General features: G+C 36.6%; 1 protein-coding gene across 3 annotated transcripts in view; it reads right to left on the minus strand.

Annotated features, from left to right (window-relative positions):
- The window catches only part of SPOCK3 (SPARC (osteonectin), cwcv and kazal like domains proteoglycan 3), a 406,762-nt gene that overhangs the window by 116,037 nt on the left and 268,115 nt on the right, over positions 1-22,610 (minus strand). For all 3 annotated transcript variants that reach the window (XM_072773846.1, XM_072773845.1, XM_072773843.1), the window contains one exon: positions 10,095-10,209. In XM_072773846.1, the coding sequence (XP_072629947.1) occupies positions 10,095-10,209 (115 nt within the window). The remainder of the gene's footprint in view (positions 1-10,094; positions 10,210-22,610) is intronic.

Genomic DNA, 22,610 nt, shown 5'->3' on the forward strand with positions numbered 1-22,610 from the left:
CTAGATGATTTTAGAAAAATAGCACAAATACACTTGCTCGACGTAGGGCTGCCCCAAATCTTCAATCTAAAAAATGTGATATCTGCAAAGCATAATAAAGCAAACTGCAATAAAATGAGATACGCTGTATTTTAAGTTGGATATATCCATTAGCTTTATATCCTTCAGTTTCCTCTTGTGTTCAACTTGTATCCCTACGTGTTGTGAGGTGTAAATGAAATGACAGAGGCAAAGTACCTTGCACATATACATGTCAGATATATATTATATTTTATATTTTTATTTTATTTTTATATATATTTATTTTATTTATATTATTTTTACTATTTTGCTTCACATTCTACATATTTATTGTGTCCTTCCAACTTCACAGATTGACTGGAATGGATTATATATTGGGAATGGGAAATGAGTAGTAGTAGAAGGAACAAACATTTATTGAATACCAGCTGTGGACACCAAGTAATCTGTCTGCCTCCTTTCATTCAACTGCCATTATGCTGAAGTTGCTCTTTCTACAACCACTGCTGATATTCTAATCGACAAAGTCTATGATAATTTCTTAAGCTTCATATCGCAGAACATTCCTCCTAAATTTGGGAGTCAAGTTCATTATTTCTTCCAATGCGGAATTCCACAGTTTCTGGGACACCGTTCCTTCCAGATTCTCATCTTCACCCCATTAGACACTGCATAGATTCCTCTTTTTCTTAGAGGCCTGTGTACATCAGTGTTTTCCAGACCTCTTACTTTTTGCACCTCCATAGGTCTTTAGTGTTTCTTTCAAGCCATATCTCTCCCTCGGATGGGTAAACACAAATATGTCTACATTTGGATGGACTTTGTAAACATACGGTGTCTCATAATGGACTTACGGATTTTCCCTTCTAAACCAGATAGTTTTATAATTTTCCATCTTGGTTTTATCATCATAATCCTCTCAAGAGTTGTCACTGACTCCTGGCCACATCACCTTCCCTAAATTCAATCAATCAGCAAATTCTGACCATTTTGCTTCTAAAATATTTTTGAATCCATCATCTGCTTCTTATCCCTAATACTTGATTACTATCCTCTCAAGCCTCAATTACTGGAAACCTCCCAACTGCCCTTGCTTTTCCATTCTTGCACTGTCGTAATTAGCCTTCACACATTCTTATTTCAATGTTTAAAAATCCAAATATAACCTCTTCTTTACATGTTGAATTCATTGAAAATCTTTGTAGACTGATTTGTCCAAATATTTATTCAAAATATTATTTCTTTGTTATTCACTATTCATGATCTTTTAAACTATGATTTCCAAATAAACTAATCAAATAGTGAAAAGATACACTGTAATTTAAAAACCACAAAAACCATGAGGACCTTCAAAACACACTTTTAAAATTAGTTGTGGAAGTATATAGAATACAATGAAATATTTTAGTTTTGTGTTTTGAAATTTAAAAAATATATAGGCTTATTCTACATTTTTAAGCTTGTGAAAAGAAACATCAGTCACACAATTGCATTATGTTTTTTTTCTCGTTTTAGATATTTGTAAAGTAACATAATTTGATTAATAATTAACAGAACCTATTCTATTTCTAAGATAAAGTAACTCATTCAGTAAATTCATTAATAGTAATTCATCAAAAATGTTAAAAGTAGCATCAGCAAATAAAGAAATATAGGGTAATATACACAGTATCTTCAGTTGAACTAAATTACTTATTCTAAATATATTCTACAGAAAAAGAATATATATATATATATATATATTTATAGTTGGTTTTTAATTCAAATCTGGCTTCATGATTTCTTCTACAAAATATATACATCTAAATTTGATGGTCTATTTTTTCTCTATCTTCCAAAATACGAAATCAATTTTTTTATGGGAATATATATAAATACTTCATTGACTTTGCTTTCCTTAGTTATTTTGAGGCTTAAAATTATCATCAGGATCCTGGTAACTCATTGAAAGTTTTGGAAAAAGCTAGTAAGCTACATAAAGAAACTATAATTTAAACTCTGAAATATTATTCCAAAAGACTATTCAGAATATGTGATGCTAACTTTAAATATATTTTATGATTTCTTTACTTACAGAGAAATTTCTCAGGAGATATTCTAAATAAAAAGCAAATTTCCTCACTTCCATATTTTGAAAAATCATAATTCTGTACTAGAATTGGAATAGCAAATATAGTCTTACATTATTTTCAATATTGGTGGAAAACAACATTGTTTAATAATGGGCAGATTTTACTTTTAGATACATATTGTGTGGACAGGGGAACAGTTGGCATGTGTATTACTGGAAATAGCATGATTTATATCTTAATTTGTGATTATTCAATTATTACTTATTTTTTTTTCCTTGCACTAAGCTTGAATGGAATGTGATTTCTGGGTTAGGATTTAAATCTCGTAAGTATTAAGAAGATGAGACCAGTAAAATAAAGGTTCAAGTGCAGAGACAGTTTGGATAACAGTATCCCTCTATTTAGTGCAATCTTATTTGCCCTTTCAAGAAATGTACACACACACATATACACATAGAAATGTACACATTTTACCATTTGAATGTCAGGAAAAGGGTTGGCAAATATCAAACTCCTAACAACCTCAACATATCCATTTTGAATCCAGAAATGTTCAGTGTCAGACTTCATCTTTTGTGTCTCTAACATTTAGCTCTAAGCGATGTCGGACCATATCACAGTGGACATTGATTCTCATTGGTCTTGTGTCAATTCTGACTTGTTGAAGCCCATTTCAAACTTGTTAAATATTGTGACTATCACTCCTGCTTTTAAAAAGAGTTCTTATATGTTCTAAAGAATTATTTTCAAATAACGGTTAGACATACCCTTGAAAGGAGTTAAACAAAGACTATGTACTTTGGTGGCGTAAGAACTAATTCAGGTCCATCCCCGCTTTTATACTTGATAACGTACAACTGCATAAACTCAAGATAAAAAAAAATAGCTAGAATTTGTAGGGAAGAAAAAGATTAATCCTATAATAATTTTATACAGAAAATAAACTATTTGTGTAAAATTTGAAATCAATGACCTAAATAGTAACATACAAAAAAATTGATTTCCACATCTAACGCCATCCCTTTTCAAATATGGTCAATGATATTGTAATGGTGACAGAAGGTAGCTGCATTTTTTGTTGAGCTTATAGAAATGTGGGATCACTATGTTATACACCATAAACTAATATCCTATTGTCAACTATACTGCATAAGAGAAGCAGTGTATATATTTACAGCCAGAAGAAAGAAGAGCATCCTGCCACATGCAACAACACGGATGGACCTTGAGTGCACTTTATGCTAAGCGACATAAGTCATACAGAGGAGGACAAATACTGTATGATCTCACTTATTTGTGAAATCGAAAAAAGTCAAATTCGTAAAACAGAGTAAATTGATGGTTACCAGGTGATGAGGGGTGGGGCAACAGGATATATGTTGTTCAGGGGTACAAACTTGAAATGAAGAATAAATGAGTCCTAGAGATCTAACTTGCAGTATAGTAAATAGAGAACAATATTGTATTATAATAATCAAATGTGCTAAGAAACTAGAACTTAATGATTCTAACCACTGAAAAGAAATAATTATGCAACATGATAGGTGCTAATTATCACTACAATGGCAATCACGTTACAATATGAGTGATCAAATATACATGTATACACTTTACATTTATATTTAAATTTACATACAAATTTAATTTATAATTTATAAATAATTATGTATTTGCAATTTATAATTTATGTATAAATTTAAATTTCTAGTGTCATGTATCACATATATTCCAATTAAAAATAAATTTTAAAAAGTTCCTTTCTAGCTTATGTTGTTTTGAACCAATATTAATGTTAATCCAGAAACATCTTTCAAATATTCTAAAAGATTAAGCTCATTTTTACTCTAAATTATCGTTGAATGCTTCCTAATAATTTTATATAATTCTCTTTTTCTATGAATCTGATAAAGTAAAATTATGGAAGAACTTATTATTTATGAATATTATTTTTCAAGGACAAGTATGAATGTTCTAAGAGCACATTAATACACTGATGTTAACACGTTTTCTATTGAAAATTCATTCCACCGTATAGGGGATTTTTTAAAGTCCATATGAGAAATAAATGTTAACACTAATTTTTTTGCCAACTGGAAGAAGGCATAAATAAGTTCTTACTCAATGTTCATTCTTTAACTAAATTCATTTATAATCATAGCACAATAATTAAGGAAATTATGTTTCTTAATAGGGCTCCACAGGATCCAGAGCAATGAAGTGAATAGAGAAAAAAATGACTGTGTCATCACACAGAACTCATCCCCATATTTTGTCTTTTTGTGGATGAAACCAACCTATCAGTTTCTTTAGTTTAGCAGGTCAAGAGGCAACTGAAGACTTTACAAACCTGTAGCTCCTCACACGAATTTAAAAACATTTCGGTCAGCCTTGGATGAGCTGTCTCTCGTTAAAAGAAAGGCTGCTTTGTTTCTGTTGTTGAATGATCACACATGACGTGCATGGGCAAAAGGGGCTCTGATACAAGAGGGACTCGGAACAATGTCTTCTGTACCCTGTGCCTCACGCTGGTCCCACCAAGAACAAAACCAAGAGCAACGCCCTTGTATTTTGTTGTTAAACCCGTTGTGCTCACAGATGTGTGGCTGGTATCAAGGCTCAACGTTCGAAAAATATGTTTTTATGTTGCCTTTGGCAACAGCATACGAATCAAAACTGCTTTCTTCCAACTTTCTAGTCCTATAGTGTCAAATTAACACTAATACACACAAATTCTGATATAAGCTAAGTAACAAAAAGCAACTACTGAAGAATTCGAGATCTTTAAATAAACTCCACAAGATCGTAACTGCTAAAAGAATGAAGGAATAAAGTCAGGTGATAGCAAATGTGTTTAGGGTTGTAGTTAAAAAAAAAATATATAACTTTCCTGAAGATCATAAATGATTAGAAAGGGTGTTTTTAGTTAACAGAGATAATATCCTGGACAACTAAGGTTAATATATTTAAAATCTAAATAAGCATTTATTTGAAAAAATATAAATTAGCATAATTGTATGAAAAAGATACATGCATGTGCACACACACACACACACACACACACACACACTGTGAAGGCCAGTAACTATGAAAAGAATGTGAAAGATTTATCAAAGAAAATAACCAAAAATAGCCCTTAGGCCACAGAATTCAACTGCTGAGTTATGCCAAACTCTCAATGCACAGCTGATTTCCAGTGCATAAATATTATAAAGATATGAAAACTGTCTAAGTACTTTGTACCCAATCTGATAAAAAAGCATAAAACATAAAATTTAAAGTGATATTCAAGGTATGAAAACTTACATGATTCATTAGAATTCAACAGCATTTAACAAGTGTCATCAATTAAGATGAAATAGAAATTCAAAGATGGTTTAATTTGAGGAAATACATCCATAAGTCTTAACAATCTATATATGTTCTATTTCACAGACGAAAAAAACTAAGACTCCTAAGTTTAAATATAATGCCAAAGGTCACACCCAGGGCGGAACTATTCTAGAGTCTGTACTTCTAGCCAATAAATCATGCTATCCCAGGGATGCCTGGGGGGGCTCAGCAGTTGAACATCTGCCTTTGGCTCATGGTGTGACCCCGGGGTCCCGGGATCGAGTCCCACGTCGGGCTCCCTGCCTGGAGCCTGCATCTCCCTCAGCCTGTGTCTCTGCCTCTCTCTCTGTGTCTCTCAGGAATAAATAAATAAATCCTTAAAAAAATAAATTCTGGTACTCCATAGGATAATGCCACCTAATACAGAGAGAAATTCTGTGAGAGCTGCACATACACACACACACACACACACACAATCAGAATCAGAAGCAAGCAGCGTATGCGCAGGCTGCCAGCTACTGTGACCGGCCACCTGTTTAATTCTGATCCTCTTAGAAAACGAAGCAGAAAGAGAAACAGATGGAATTACAAGATTCCTAGTTTCTGATAAAAGGAAACTTGAGCTGTGCAAAAGAATGCAGGTCGTGGAGCCTGTGACCCACAGGACCAAAAAACCCAAACCGGTATTTGTGAGTAGCATTCTATCAACCATGCAGGCAAGCTAGTGTCCACGGTCGCCAAGCTAGTGTCCTGCATCGTGGACATTTTGCGCGCGTGTACGTGTGGTGAAACCCTGACATCTATGCTCTTGGCAGGTCTGGAATATTCACGATGGCGTTAGTGACCCCAGGCGCCATGTGGTACCTTGGGCCTCTAGGCTTCATTCGGCCTCCCTCGCTGTGGCTTTGCACCCTACGACCAACCTCTCGCCCACTTCCCCCATCCCTCGCCCTTGGCAACCACTGTTCTCGTCTCTGGTTCTATGCATTCAACTTTTTTTTTTTTTTTTTTTTTTTTTTAGATTCTGCATGAAACAGGGATCACCCAGTGTCTCTCTTTCTTCTTCTGGGCGACGGCAGCTGCACAGTGCTGTCCCGGCTCCTCCACGTTGCTGCACTTGGTAGAGTCTTGTGTTCTAGTACATACACAGGATGGAATACCAGGGGTCACGGTTCCTCTACCCATCCTCACTGAACACCTGGATCGGTCCCAGATCTTATAAATGATGCTGTAGTGAGCGTGGACATGCAGGCGTCCCCTCGAGGTGCTGATTTCACTTCCCTGGGTACCTACCCAGAAGCGGTGTTCAGGTCGGATGGTAGTTCTTTGTTTAAGGTTAGAGGAAGCTCCCTGCTGTTTCCCACAGTGACTGCACCAACTTACAGTCCCGCCAACAGCTTACAAGGGTTCCCCTTCCTCCACGGCCTCATCAACACATGTTCTTTTATCTTTTTGGTAATGTTGACATCTCTTTGTGAGTTCTCCGCCAATTCTGTTGCTGTCTCCTCTCCAATTCAAGATGTCAAATTATGGAGGTGTGTGAGGGTGTTTATTCGGATACTGGGGTCAGAGTAAAAAGCATTAGAGTCATATTTAAAATTAATGAATTTTTAAGAGATTCGATATAGAAAACCAGGGGATCCCTGGGTGGCTCAGCGGTTTGGCGCCTGCCTTTGGCCCAGGGTGTGATCCCGGGGTATTGGGATCGAGTCCCACATCAGGCTCCCTGCATGGAGCCTGCTTCTCCCTCTGCCTGGGTCTCTGCCTCTCTCTCTCTATGTCTATCATGAATAAATAAATAAAATCTTAAAAAAAAAAGAAAACCATAATAGCCATATAGAACATATAATCATTTTTGAAAAGTATTTGGGGGGGATTAGAACAGTCCAACTTGAGATTAAAGGAAATGTATGTTTTAGCTACTGATTGAAGACGGGCCATGCTTATTTACCTGCGTACATTCAGAATCTGGAATTTCAAAAAATGTAAGCCATTCAAAAATCTTTGTTGCTCGGATGCATATACTTGGACCAGTTTATGCAAATCCGTTATCGTCTACGTTAGGAGAACGGAGGAGAAATTAATTTTTCTACTTCGTAAAGGAAATGAATTTTATTAGTTCTTACATACTACACGTGGCTTTGGGGAATTTACTCTGCTTTAACGCAGAGAACACATAAGGTGGCGTCCACCTGGCCTCAAATGCAGGGAGGTGGGGACGAGGTGCAAGCCACCCCATCGCCGGTAGTTCCTTCCTTCCTTTTGTCTAAACCGAGAAGCTGTGGAGGGGGAGCCCCCTGCGCCGGGTCGGCCTGGGGCACACGCGCCTCCCGTGTGAGCAGCAGGTGACACAGCCGAAGGGCACTGGACCAAGTTTTCGGCCCCAGGTGTCCAGGCCTTCGGCTCGGCGGACAAACCACTTGCACAGTGTCCTGTCCTGCTCTTGCACAGCAGCTGGCACACCCTGCACTCGCTGTGCCCTGACAGTGCCTCAGAACGGGGTCGTTTTAAACTCTTCCCACACGCAGTTGAACACAAATGACCTTTTCTCCCCCGACCACACGACTTCAAGGACGTTTCCTTGTGGCCGGGTCGGGGCAATCACGGTGCAGAGAGGGGGGCAGCTGAGGCCGAGCACTGTTCATTCCCACGGGCCCCTCTGCTCACGCGCGTCCCCTCCACCTAAAGCACATCCGGTCCCCGTGCGGTCGGCGGGTTGGTGGGAGGCCCGGGCACACCGGTCCACTCCACACAGGACTCCTCGTGCAGGAGCCAGTTCAGAGCGGAGAAGCCTGTCCGAGAGACACCTGGTGGGGCGGGGGTGCAGAGGGACCCACTGGCCACGGTGCCCTTCAGAGATTCCCTAAGAGGCTCCACTGAAGACAAGGAGCCTGGGACACTGAGCACTGAGCACCCAGGTGGGGTTTGCTTTGGGCCTGGAGCGACTTTCAGAGGAACAGGTCTTCAGTCATGCACACAGGGAGGGGGCTGGAGGAAGGCAGGGACCCTGCAGTTGTTCACTTGAAGGGAGACTCTAATTAGCTCTCAGCTCTTTGGGGCTGATTGATATAGTCAAGGTCCTGCTGAACAGCCTTATTTGGACTGTGCTAGAAGCAGTGGCCTGGGGCCTGGGGTGGGCAGGCCCAGAGGAAGCAAGGCCTGACCCCGACCACAGGCTGGACTAAGGGACCAAGGTGAGGCTTCAGGAAGGGCCTCTTGGGAGGCAGCCCAGACCTTTCCTTCCACCACCCCCCTGGGCGCACACTGCCTCCATTCCAGGACCAGCTTACCATGAATTTGCAAATCAATTGACTTGAGTATTCAAATTGGCTTCTCTGTCTTCTTAAAGGTGATATGATAACACAGGTTTTTATGTTTAAATTCTCCTAAATATTACCTAATGAGTAAAGACCAATATAAGTGGCATGATTAAAGTTCAAAAATTTTATGATCACTATATTGTACACCCGAAACTAATATCACGCTGGATGTTAACTAACCGGATTTTAGAGAAAAACTTTTAAGACAACCCTTTATCTCTGACAAAATATTAATCACGGTACTATAACATGGAATATCAAGTATGCCACGCTTAAGAAAATACGTAGTTTATATCAGACTTCATAATAACTAAGATTTTTTTGTATCTGAAAATCAATATCTGTGCTTTTCATAAAAGAAGGCAACACCCAATTCTTTGCATTAAGGACACACAATAACGACTATTAAGTTATGAGATTCACATGGTAATAAAATACATGATAGATGTTGACAATAATGCCCTATAGAATGGATCTCTGACCAAAGGAACACCTATTCCCTACATTTCCTTCCTTACCTATAGCTAAAGATATAGTTAATGCCCTATAAAATGGATCTTTGACCAAAGGAACATCTATTCCCTACATTTCCTTCCTTACCTAAAGAACTGAAACAAACAGCCATAGAGATATTTTTAAAGGCATCAAGGGTACCTCAAACATGTTAAGTAACACCGTGTAAACTATAATAAATAATATACATAAGGTCAAATCATACAACAGCACATGGGAAGTTAAATGTATTTCATTATTCTATTATTAGACAAAAAAACCATAAAAAGAAAGATTTAAGGACTCTAGGCCTAACCAAAAGAAACTTTAATTTATGAAATCATTCCAGTATGAAATACACACACACACATACACACACAGAATATGTGGGGTAGACATTTTCATTTTAAAACGTTTGTACTAAAAAAATAAATAAATAAAAAATAAATAAATAGATAAAACGTTTGTACTAAGTGACTAGTTTCACATCCGATCAAACTACTTTATCACTTACTACTTTACCGCTGATTTTCTCCCAAAAGAACAAAAAGGAATGTCAACACATTTTAGACACAATAATTTATAGAAGGTATTGCTTTAGGTTTCTTATATATGGTGAACATGTAGAAAAGAAGCATCCGACTGTTACTATCAAGATAAATAGAAATCTGTAGAAAACTATTACTTGCTACAAAGCTTGAGATTAAAAACAAAAGAAAACAAAAACGAAAACCCTACATGTACACCATGATTACTGTCGGATAGGAACCCTCATTTTGTATTTGATGGCAACATCTACTGCAAAACATTTTATTGACAAAAATGACCCTAACACTGCAGATAAGTTTTCATCACTTACCTCTCTTAACCCTTCTGCTTGGACCTGTGGGCTTATCTGGAGGACACGGGCAGCGTCCTTCGCAGTTGACTGAGAGCTGTTTTCCTAAGACACATGCCTGATACTCTAGTTTGCACTGTATAGAAAGAGAAAAAAATATATATATTTAGAGACATTTAGTTATATCAATAGAAAGTCAAGAAAGGGACAATAGCGCGCTAGTGATTCTAGTACACGTGGTACGGAAAAGACAGGTGAGTAAGAACAGTATGGAATGCAGCGCCTTATACCTGATTTCACGTCTAGGAGCACCAACTAATTCTGAAGTGTGGCACTTGGACTTAGTTTCTTAGACGTTCTCAGCTTTGATTTTCTCATATGAATAACTGGAATAATAACAGTGAATCTACAGAGTGTTAAGAATCAAACGGGTGGTTTTTTCCCTAAAGCAGCAGCTACCACGGACGGGGCTCTAAGATGCCAACAGAGTCTCAATGAAACCAGCCAGCCAACATTATTATGGCACATGAAGTTCCGTTTTGTTTTCTTCAGGTTAGCTGAATTTCGTTTTGATTTTCTTTGTAAATAGTACCTTTCGTAGCGTTTTAATCCTGAGTATCCTTAACTCATGGTTAATTATTTCATAACTGCATGGTTGGACATGATTTAAAAGTTGTAAACCTACTCCATCTTTTAAGAGGCAACAATTACCCTCCTAGTCTACAGGAAATAGATCTTGCTAATTCTGAAGTAATGTGATTTCTTTAGTGCCTCTGTCCATAAATTTACTCAGTGCAAATTATTTTAAAATTAAGTAGGGCAGACTTTCTGGCTCCAATCGACAAATGCACCAATGACTAATTTAATTCAGCTTCAGCTGATACTAAGAAGGACTGAATACATCCAATGACTAATCAGATTACTCATATCTGTACATTTTTTTCTTTGTCAAATAACTTTCTAATGGACAAGCAAAATTCATAACTAGCCTTTCAACAAATGAGTTAAAATTATTACACGTGGAATGTATTTGTAGTGACTTAGTGGGTTGTTTTGGAGGAACAAACTCTTTCAAAGAAATCATTATTTTTTATTATTTGATGTTTCAGTAAACGAAGGAAATGATTTTGGTTTGTAAAATCATAGTGAATTTTAAATGTGATTAAAATGCCCAATGGTTGATCAAAAGTACAAATAGATAAGAAATTACTAGCATTTTAATGGCAGCCAGATAAGTCATACAAAACTGAGACTTCAAATGCAATACTTCTTTACTGTAACTTCTTTTAGCTTAATATTCCAGAAACCCCCCAAAAATATTCCAGAACCCCATATCTCATCAAATTCTGACTCATGACATAATTTAAGAAAAATTCAAAAACATTTATAAATGGTATGTGAACAAAGCCAAAAGTCAATATTAATTATTGCTAATATTGAATTTTAAAATTTGAAAATATGTTAGCTCCCTTCAAACGTCTGTTATGCCATACTCATTTACATTCTAAATGTGATTTAAGTGTTTTTTTTTTATTTAAAGAAAATGAAAGCTCAAAAAAATGGAATGAACAACAAAAATACATGAGTTGCTAGTTAAAAAAAGTTCTACCTTTTAGATAGCTTTCTTTGATAGAACAAGAATGTTCAAAGCTGTCTCAATTTGCATATGATGAAATTACAGCTTTGAAAAAGAATTATTTAATAAATAAGACAATTTCTTTTTCATCATGATTCTACCAAACACTTTGTTTTCTGTGTAAATTTCTGTGAAGACCAACAGAATCAGAAGGATAGCAAATCCACTCCATGTTTATAGTTATAAGAATCTAGCTTCCTATAATCAGAAAACCATTTAGTTTTATTTATTTATGGATTGATTTTGAAGAAAAAACATCATTGTGAAGAATTTTACTCAATTTTAGGACCTTAAAAGTACTATTTAAAAATATTTTTTTAGCTACATCCCCTGATTGGATTTCTAATTAATGACATTCAATTTACTTAATTATCACAAAGCTGAAATATTTATAAAGGTATAAGTGAACTAAAATATCACATAAAGGGCACCCTCATTAGTTTATAATTACCAAAAAAAATGGAAATTTTGTAAGGAAAGACATGATTAATGCATTCCTGATTATCTAAGACCTTGGTATTGAGAATACTTAAGTTGGGAGTTATTGTGAATAGCAAGCCCCCGAATGATTTTTCATTGGTCAAAGTTGACACTTGTCCGAGAAAGTAAGTTAAAGTCATTTGTTTAATCACAGGAACAAAGAAGAAAATATGACCTCATTATAGGGGAGATCTGATCTGCTCATAGAAAAGACTCCAACCATCAGGGTAATAAACCCTGGGACAGGCTGTGACTACAGATTTTTAAAAGATGCAATCACCACGGCCTTATTGTAGGGCTTACATTAGAGGTTCTCGGGGTGATTTTGCCCCTGGGGGAATCTGGAAACATTTTTGTTTGTCACAATTGTGAGGGAGGGATTGCTGCTGGCATTTGACCTCAAATGTCAATAGTGTCCTGGTTTAGGTTCTGGCCTGACAGTGAAGACAATGAATAACTAACTAAATCTCAAGATCTGTCCATATTTCCTTAGGAATTTTTTTCTTGGTCATTCATTAGAGTAATGCATATAAGATAAAAACAATCGTAGGTATAAACTACTTGCCATAACTACTTAAACTATCCAGAAAAAAAAAATCCTGAAAAAAACAAATCAGCAAAAATAACAAAATACAGTTTATAAATGAAACTTTCACTGTGGTCTTCCTGTGGGTCAAACATCGTGTTAAGCAGTTTTGATGCATTATATTTTGATCAATGAGGTTAAGATAGGTATATGTTTTACAAATAAGTCTTTCAAGTGAAATTTAGAAAACAGGCAACTGATCAAAAATGCATGGCTACAAATGGGATTGGAGTACTACTGTACGGTGCCTCTCACTTAAAACAAGTATATAATTAGCAGTAGCTAAAGAGAGCAACAATGTTCAGCCTCTTATTGTAGTGATAAACATTTTGATTCAATTGAAAAGAATAAATTGGGAATTTGGAATGTTATAAATCACTTTATTTTAGTGTTTGTTTTAATCTACTTTGGATTGACTAATATATTACATTATATATCTTTAATACCTTAGACAACCAATATCTTAGACACAACCTGAGAGCTCATGAATAGAATTCCTCGTAGCTCCCATAGCACATATTCTCCACTTGAGTTTTTCTGATCGCTACTCTGATGTTTCCCAGGCAAAGACAACCAAAGGAGGAAAAAAGACTTGATTTAGACTTGAATCCATTCATTCATTGGGATTTGCCAATTATAATCACCTTATTATGGTAGCATAAATAGCAAGCAAGGAGTGGAGCATAGCAAAAACCTTCGGCAACCCTATGAACTGAAGTGGACACTACACAATTATTTTCCCTTTTGTGACTCTACTTTTCATTAAGAAATAACATCCCATTTATTTGGGGGCAACTGTCTCCTTTTCTCACCAGAGACTCTCTTTTGGAAAACTAATTTTCATACACAAATGTCATAGCGAACCACCCTTACCACAGGGCCAAAGTCCTGTGACAGGAGACAGGTTAGAGGCAACTTCTTATATTTAATTCAGAGCTGAGGAAAGAGAGGTAGATCCTTTACTGGGACAACGCTAGAGACGTGAGTACAGATGCTATTAAGCAAAATCAAAATGAGAAAAGGACCAACAAAGTCCTAAGAATGTTAAAGTCCTGAATTTAAGCAATCTTTAAGGCTAAATGGTAAGCAAGTAAATTTCCCCTTATTCTTTACACTTCAAACTGTTTTTTTTTCTTCAAACTGTTTCTATCAGACATCTATAAATTGGATATTATAAAGACTAGATGAATTTAACCTGACATAAGATGACATGAGCACAGTAAGGACTCTTTAACCCAGGTTAACAAATTTATAATCCCTATCATGTAGTCATGAACCAGTTAAAATATTGTACTGGTTGGCAACTAGGCCATCCAACTAGGCAGAACAGTCAGGAAAACATAAGGCAACAAACATATATTTAAATCTTATTTTACTGAACACATTCTCTTAGATGTAGTATATTCTTTGAATCAATATATCCCTAATTTTCTAAATAGGAATTATTATTACATATATCTTATTTTTCTCCTCAAATTAAATGCACCTTAAAATATCAAAAAGATATCAATAAGAAAAAAGAATTCAATATCAATATCAAAAAGAAATTTCTCATTTGACACAGACCTTACAGTATCTTGTAGTGCACCATGAGGACATGCCAAGGAGAAAGCGACTGGACACATGGATTACGGACTCAGAACTAAGGCAATACTGTGTTTGCGGTGGTTTCTCTTTGAAGAGTATCGGAGTCTGTGCATGGGACGGTTATACTACATTCTGCGCTAAACTCAATTCAATCCAATGTAGTCCAAGAATGTCCAGATTGCATACTTCCTCACCTCAGCTGAGACTGAATATCTGCATATAAAGAAATCTGACTCCTGAGGATACAACTTATCTAGTCGAGTTCTAAGATCATGTGCTGTCAAGGGTCTCTGACTCTGTGATCTGTGTGCACAATGCAGTGTTCATCTGTGCATTTTCCTCCTTGTTACGCTGTTGCTGTAAAGAGGTGTCCTCAGACTGCAAAATCTGGTAATATATTTAAAGACTTTAAGAATCAGGGGATCCCTGGGTGGCTCAGTGGTTTAGCACCTGCCTTCGGCCCAACGCGTGGTCCTGGAGTCCCAGGGTCGAGTCCCATGTCGGGCTCCCCGCATGGAGCCTGCTTCTCCCTCTGCCTGTGTCTCTGCCTCTCTCTCTCTCCTTCTCTGTGTATGTCTCTCATGAATAAATAAAATTTTTTTTTTAGAAATAAAAACTTTAAGAATCAAAAATATAGGGGTGCCTGGGTGGCTCAATCCATTGAAGTCTGCTCAGGTCATGACCCCCGGGGTCCTGAGATGGAGCCCCATATCAGGCTCCCTGGTCAGCAGGGAGCATCATTCTCCTTCTCCCTCTGCCCCCTCCCTGCTTGTCCTCTCTTTCTCTCTCTGTCAAATAAATAATAAAATAAAAAAATAATAAAATAAATAAAATAAAATAAAATAAAATAAAATAAAATTAAATTAAATTAAAAATAAAATAAATATATATATATGGTGTGCTTACTTTACAATTATCTCCTTTTTACAGGTTTTACTCAATTTTGTCATCAAACCAAAATTCTTGTTTAAATTACTCCAGACAAATGTTGCTTTCAATTATCAGTAATAGTTTCAATCACATTGTTTGGTGATTGATATAATATATACATAACATTAATGAAGTCATTTTAACTATTGAGTTTTATTTTCATCATTTGTGTTAGTATAAAATATGGGCTTTGACAGATAACAGCTCAGACTTTTCCAGAGGGTGCAGAGTGGTTAAAGATAATTAAGAAATGGATGAGAATAGAAAGTCATTATACCAAGTACTCCAAAAAATTAGGGTGATATGTGAGAAAAAATTATTTTTCAGATATAAATGGAAGTGAATTTTTTTTTAAAGAATGGCAATAAGGGGCACCTGGGTGGCTCAGTAGGTGAACAGCTGACTCTTGGTTTCAGCTCAGGTCATGATCGCGTGGGTCACGGGAGTAAACCCCACGTGGGGCTCTTCCCTCGTGGGGAGTCTACTTGAAGATTCTCCCCCTCTGTCCTCCCATTCACACATGCGTGCTTGTGCTCTCTCACTCTCAAGTGAATAAATAAGTCTTTAAAAACTAATAAATAAAAAGAATAGCAATAAATAACAAGGGATGTATTTTAAAAGAACATGCAAGGAGATGAAAGATTCAGGACAGAAAGTTAAATTTAGCTAACAAGTGAAAAGATGGAAGAAAGACCTCACTGCTGTCAATGATTTTAACAATCCTATAAATATATAAATACTAAGGGGTGGTAGCTTGGACATACATTTCAATGCCTGTGGGCTTTACACACTTAAGTTTTTATTATTAAGTTTAAGTTTTATTTTATTTTTATGTTTTATTATTTTTTTATTTATTTTTATTTATTTATTTATTTATTTTTTGATTAGTTTTAAAAACTTAACTCTTTCAATGAACATAAAGCTTGAGGAAATTTCCTGTTTAACATGCTTAAGAAATACCATGAACCTATTTAAAATTATGGACTGTTCTTATTGCCAAGATATATGCTTCACGGTCAGTAGCCCCTACACAGTTTTATTATGCACTGGTAGCAGCGATATACTTTGGAACGTGCTGGAAGGGAAAGACAGGGAAAAGTCGATGCACTTTGTTTTGACCCAAAGACACAATCACACAGAACTTAGTTTTTCCAGGGTGTAAAGCCCCCTTCTTGAGTAAACCCGAGGGAGTAACTTGGGAAGACGCAACTTCCAAAGCGTCATCTGTGGACTCACTACAGGAATCCATGTGCATCTAAGCCTACAGCTCAGCGCACACCTTTGGAGAAGAAGAATCACGCAATGTTGACTATGGAAAAGAGGCTGGACCCATGAACTGGGGTGCTTGAGACGTTACGAGGAATGAGTTTATAAAGGAAAGGTGAAGATAACAAGGAAAAACAAGGATAGGTGAGACGGATATAGCTGAAGCCAACTAGTTAACCTGTCAGAAGTCAATAATTTATTGAATATTCTAAGTAAACAGTAAACAGAAGTCAATAACTTATTGAATATTATAAGTAAACAGTAATATTCAATAATTTATTGAATATTATAAGTATCCTTCTAGGATACACATGCATACAAATACATCTACAACTAATTCCAAGTGTCTCTCTCTATATATATATCTTAATATATATATTCATATATATTAATACTTATTTTTTAAAAAAATTAATAAAACACACACACACACAACTCAACATGAGTTCATACTGAGACCTCTAGTTCCAATCCACCATCTCAGGATTCTTTCCACCCTCCCATTTTCCATGTTTGTTTAAGTACTTTCTCCAAGAACAAGAAACAGATTTACTTATACGATCACTCTATTTTCTCAAATGCCCCAGAGAACCAATCTCACAGCTTGCAGGCCATCTCTTCAGCACAGAAATTCCAGGAACATTCCCCACTAAATACCCCCCACACCTCCAAGCTATATCATAAAGTTCAACGCTTCCGTATTGACTACTGAGCAGTGGATCCACTGACATTGGGCTGGGGAGGGGAGGAAAGGAACCCAACTTTTTTTTTTTCTTTTTCTTTCTTTCTTTCTTTCTTTCTTTCTTTCTTTCTTTCTTTCTTTCTTTCTTTCTTTCTTTCTTTCTTTCTTTCTTTCTTTTCTTTCTTTCTTTCTTCTTTCTTTCTTTCTTCTTTCTTCTTTCTTTCTTTCTTTCTTTCTTTCTTTCTTTCTTTCTTTCTTTTCTTTCTTTCTTTCTTTCTTTCTTTCTTTCTTTCTTTCTTTCTTTCTTTCTTTCTTTCTTTCTTTTCTTTTCTTTCTTTCTTTCTTTTTATTTTTTATTTTTTTATTTTTATTTTATTTTTTTTCTTTCTTTTCCTTCCTTCCTTCCTTCCTTCTTTCTTTCTTTCTTTCTTTCTTTCTTTCTTTCTTTCTTTCTTTCTTTCTTTCTTTCTTTCTTTTCTTTCTTTCTTTCTTTCTTTCTTTCTTTCTTTCTTTCTTTCTATTTCTTTCTTTCGCTGTAGCTCCACTAATTACTGAGAGAAGAGTGCTGGAATCTCACAAGGTGTGAGTGAGATTTGGGAAGGTCTTCCTGCAGAAATTGCTTTACAGATTTTTTAAAAGATTTTATTTATTTATTTGAGAGACAGAGCGAGCAAGGGATTGGACAGAAGGAGAGGGAGAAGCAGACTCCTCGCTGAGCAGGGCTTGATCCCAGGACCCTGAGAGCACGATTAAGCCATGCTTAATCCACTGAGCCATCCAGGTACCCCCCCCTTTATAGATCTTGAAACCATTTTATATATACGTACAGGATTAGATTTATTCTATTAGATTTTCCAGGTGAATTACCATAATAATAATTTTGTAGTAACCCTCTTCACCTTCTATGACTTTTATTGGAGAATCTAGTTTTTCTGGCACTGTAGAGCTACTGTTGTTTTGTTTTTTTTGTTTGTTTGTTTGTAGTATTAGAGGACAAATTCATTTAGATCTCCTGTGTTTCTGTACATTTTTTTATTTTGTTAAAGATTTATTTTTGTTTATTTATGATAGACATAGAGAGAGAGAGAGAGAGAGAGAGAAAGAGGCAGAGGGAGAAGCAGGCTCCATGCAGGGAGGCTGACGTGGGACTCGATCCCGGGACCCCAGGGTCACGCCCTGGGCCAAAGGCAGCGCTCAACCGCTAAGCCATCCATGGATCCCCACAAGTACCTTAAGTTTAACTGCTGTATTTTCCTTTGCCTAGACATTTCCTTCTCCATTCTGCCTCCCCTATGAGTCCTTCAGCAAGAGAAAGGGGCACCAGCTCCCGAACCACCCCACAAAGCACCTGCCAGTACCTCCTGACGTCTTGCCCACCTCCATTCTCAGTCATCCACACGGCTGGATGCCAACAGTTGGTAGCTTCAGAAAATAGGGCAGATTGAGCGGACTGCTTGCAAGCATCATTCCAAAACCAAGGAGTAGAATCAATTACTCTAATTCAATTGGAAAATCAAATGTCTTCCAGGTGGCTGGAAGGTCACATTTGATGTCCTGTCCATCTGTGTCTCCAGAAGAATGTAGCTCTTACTGGCAGTAAGTGAGCAATGATACCACCGTGCTCCTAGAAGGCGTCCAGGCCACCCCTGACTCACTGATCAGGGTTGGGGTTTTGTTGTTGTTGTTGTTTTTGGATACTTGTCCTAGATTCTTCCTTGTAGGCCAAGTGGGGTCTGGGGAATCACCAACATACCCTGCTATTTCTGGGTTCAGTCCTCAAGCCAAGTAGAAGGACTAAGAAAGAAAATTGAGACAAAGCCACCTAGATTGCCAAGGTAAATTGATGGTTTATGGGATTTGTTCAGGTGGTTGGGCCAGGACCCCAGAGTGGGGAAGGGGGACATTGTTGAGGTTGATTTTGTACGCAGATTGGCCTCATTCTTCTACTTGGAGCTTCCTAGCTATTAGCCTTAATTATTATTATTAATTAATTAATTAATTAATTAATTAATTAATTTATTTATTTATTTTTAGCCTTAATTAAATGTTGCATAAGATACACTGAGTGGATTTGGTCTCAGCATCTGTTGATCATATTCATTGGAATGGTTCACGGGGTGGTGCACTTATAGGAAAATTCTCTGGAAGCCAAAAAGATGTGGATATGAGAAATATAAAGGGGTATTTCCCTTACCTTTATGTGTGCACTTAAATACACTAATAATATGAATAAGTATATATAAAACACTAACTGCTCAACATTTTATATCCATACATATAGAATATTCTGAGAATAATATAAATTCAGGATTGAAAAGCCAAATAATTAGAATTTATTTTTACACAGATTTTTTCCTAGAAAATATGTTAGGATTATAAAAGTTCAGTGATTATTTCTACTTGTTCATATTCAACTGGTTAAGAAATTATATTTCACCTTCATTTGGTGATCAAATTTAACCACAAATGTAATATTTACACAAGAAGAATATATTAGTTAGTTTCTCCTGAGCAAATTTTTTTTTGTTGTTGTTAATAAGACAATTATATTGGAATTTCACCCTCAATTGATCTCCAGGGAAATAACTGATGTCCATAGCATGCTAAACACTTAACACTAATAAATGACTCCAAACTTTCTCATTTCTGTCAGCTGAGTTTTATGTTTACCATCACTTCACTTTTTTTGCTCCAAATGTCTATTCCAATAAGTTAATATCATAATTATATAGTTTAATTAAATATGACTTAATGCTTCAATATCAATGCAAATTACAGGGTCAGGTTTCCATGAACACAATGTTGAATGTCTCTGCGTCAGTGAAGATGAATATTCTTTACAAAGTCCATATCTAAATAAATATACACAAAAAACTTCTAAAAGGCCAGTAACTGGGTTTTGTTAAAATGAAGTAACAGTCTACCTATTAGGGTGTCTTTTAGATTCTTGCTCCATTTTAAGTGAAAATCTAGGAATTCACTTATTTCCCAACAATGGAAGACAACAGAGTTTGCCTTGTGTGCCTCAATATACGCCGAGGGGGTAGGAACAGGGAGTGTTGGAAGCCAAATTGATGTGAGAACCAGAGTCTTTCTGACAGATTGCCCCACAAATGCAGACCCGTGTTTCATAGAACATGATCCCTTATCAGGCACCTGCACGTTGTGCACAAGTTTGTGTGCTGTTGAGTTCCTTTCAAATCTGAGATTTTATGATAAAGTCCCGTCACATGATTTCCTTTAATGTGCAGGGGTTTACTACGAGCTTGTCCCCGTCAGTGACCAGCTAACATGTTGGAGCTGTGGTCCTGGTCAAGTCGGCAAGCCTGAGCCAAAGGCACGATCCACAGGGAAGCTGCCCTGAAACGGTTCAAACGGAAACCGTGCACATGGATTTCAGAATGTGGATCTTCCAACATAAAATCATCTCCGCTCAAAGCATCCAGAGGCAGTGACACAGGGTAATGAAATACTAAATACTAATAGATAGAACACATCAGCATGGTGAGGTGTCCGGAAATGCTGGATCTTTTGAAATGTACAAGGAGCTACTAGGATTAGCAACTATTAACTAAGAGAAAGTAAGAGAATGCCTCAAATATGGAAAAGTAAAGAAAAATAAGACATGGCAGTAAAATGAGAAAACAAAATGTGATGTTCTCAAGTTGCAACAAAAAAAGTAAATGCTTCTCCATGAATGCTACTTTTCTAGTTTATAAAAAAAAAATATATATAAAAATAAAAATAAAAAAAGAACTTAAAAGCAGCAGTGTGAAGAGATCCAATAGTGGTTCTCAACTACGCCTACATATAAAAATTGCTTGAGGAGCTTTTAAAATTCAGATTCACAGGATCTCATCCCAAACCAACTTAAGTAGCATGTCTGTAGCCAGAGTTGGGAGCTTTAGTACAAAATGGTTAACTTTCTGCTTGCTTTCCCTCAACACACACACACACACACACACACACACACACACACAGTTTCTTACAATGTTAATTCCTAAGGAATTCACCATTTTTTTAAAGATTTTATTTATTTATTCACAAAACACAGAGAGAGAGAGAGAGAGAGAGGCAGAGACACAGCAGAGGGAGAAGCAGACTCCATGCGGGGAGCCTGACGTGGGACTTGATCCCAGGACCCTGGGGTCATGTCCTGAGCCGAAGGCAGACGCTCAACCGTGGAGCCACCAGGTGCCCAGAACTCACCATTACTAAGTTCAATTGCCAAGGAGTATGTGACTAAATATGAAAAAAAAAAAAAAAAGTCCAAAATCACCCAGTGTGTTGTCCCCAGGGAGTTGGTATTACCGATGCCATGTTGAATTCTAAAACATGATTATTATTTATTGACTTCGGCCCAGCAAATGTATCATCCATTTTAGACAATTATTGCCGTGGTCTTATGGATGCTATATTGGAGAACAGCTCCTAGGCCTTACTGAAGCAATACACTCAAAATAGACTTCGCCTCAAGTAAAGAAACAAAGACCTTTATCTTTTGTGTCAATTTCAGGAACGATTACCTCTCAAGTAACCTTGAATAGACTTATATTTTGATTTTTCTGGCATTGCTGAATTCAAAAGAATTCAGAAAATATTTGTTCTTTTAAAAAGAAAGATGAGCTAGGCTTCTATTAAAAGTGTCAATCATTTTTTTTTAAACGGGAAGAAATCAGATGTTACAAAAACAGTTCTTACAGAAATTACAAAAGTCCCAATATTTTTTTCAAGTAAATCAATTTTTTTTCATAAATTTTCATCTATTCCTTTTTTTGTGTGTATACATTTTTTAAATACTCTGCTGAGGATTTCTAGACAAGCTGACAATCTCAGAGCTTGAACTCCAATAAAATAATTATTCCAAGTCGGTTAAAACTGAGTAATGAGAAATACTTTCCAAAATTATATCTTAGTTAGGGCATTTGACTAAAAAGTCTCCCTTTGGCTACCTTGTGATAACCTCTTTCTCAGCCCAACCCTCAACTCCTGCACCTATTATACTTTGTGATGACCTCATCTCCAGTTAAGTTGTACAGTGGAAGCGTGATTTATAATTTCCTCTCCATAAATTGAGCTGAAGCTACTGAGGGAATGCAGTGGGTCTAAAAAAGAACCTGAAGGAAGATTATTTGCAATAGTAAAACAAACAAACAACGGACAAACAAATGGATATGCAAGGGAGCCAAAATACAGAAAGATGGTACAGAGACCAAGAGCTCAGGCCTGGGCTTCCATCCTGGAAGGGGCGAGGGGTCCCACACCCCGGACTATAAGCACCTGGCTTCTGACCAGTGTTTAACATATTGAGAATACTCAGCTGAGGGATCAGAAACCTCAAGCAAGGAGCTTTATGAACCATACTAAACC

Source organism: Canis lupus, chromosome 13, assembly GCF_048164855.1.
Source record: "Canis lupus baileyi chromosome 13, mCanLup2.hap1, whole genome shotgun sequence".
NCBI classification, from domain to species: Eukaryota; Metazoa; Chordata; class Mammalia; order Carnivora; family Canidae; genus Canis; species Canis lupus.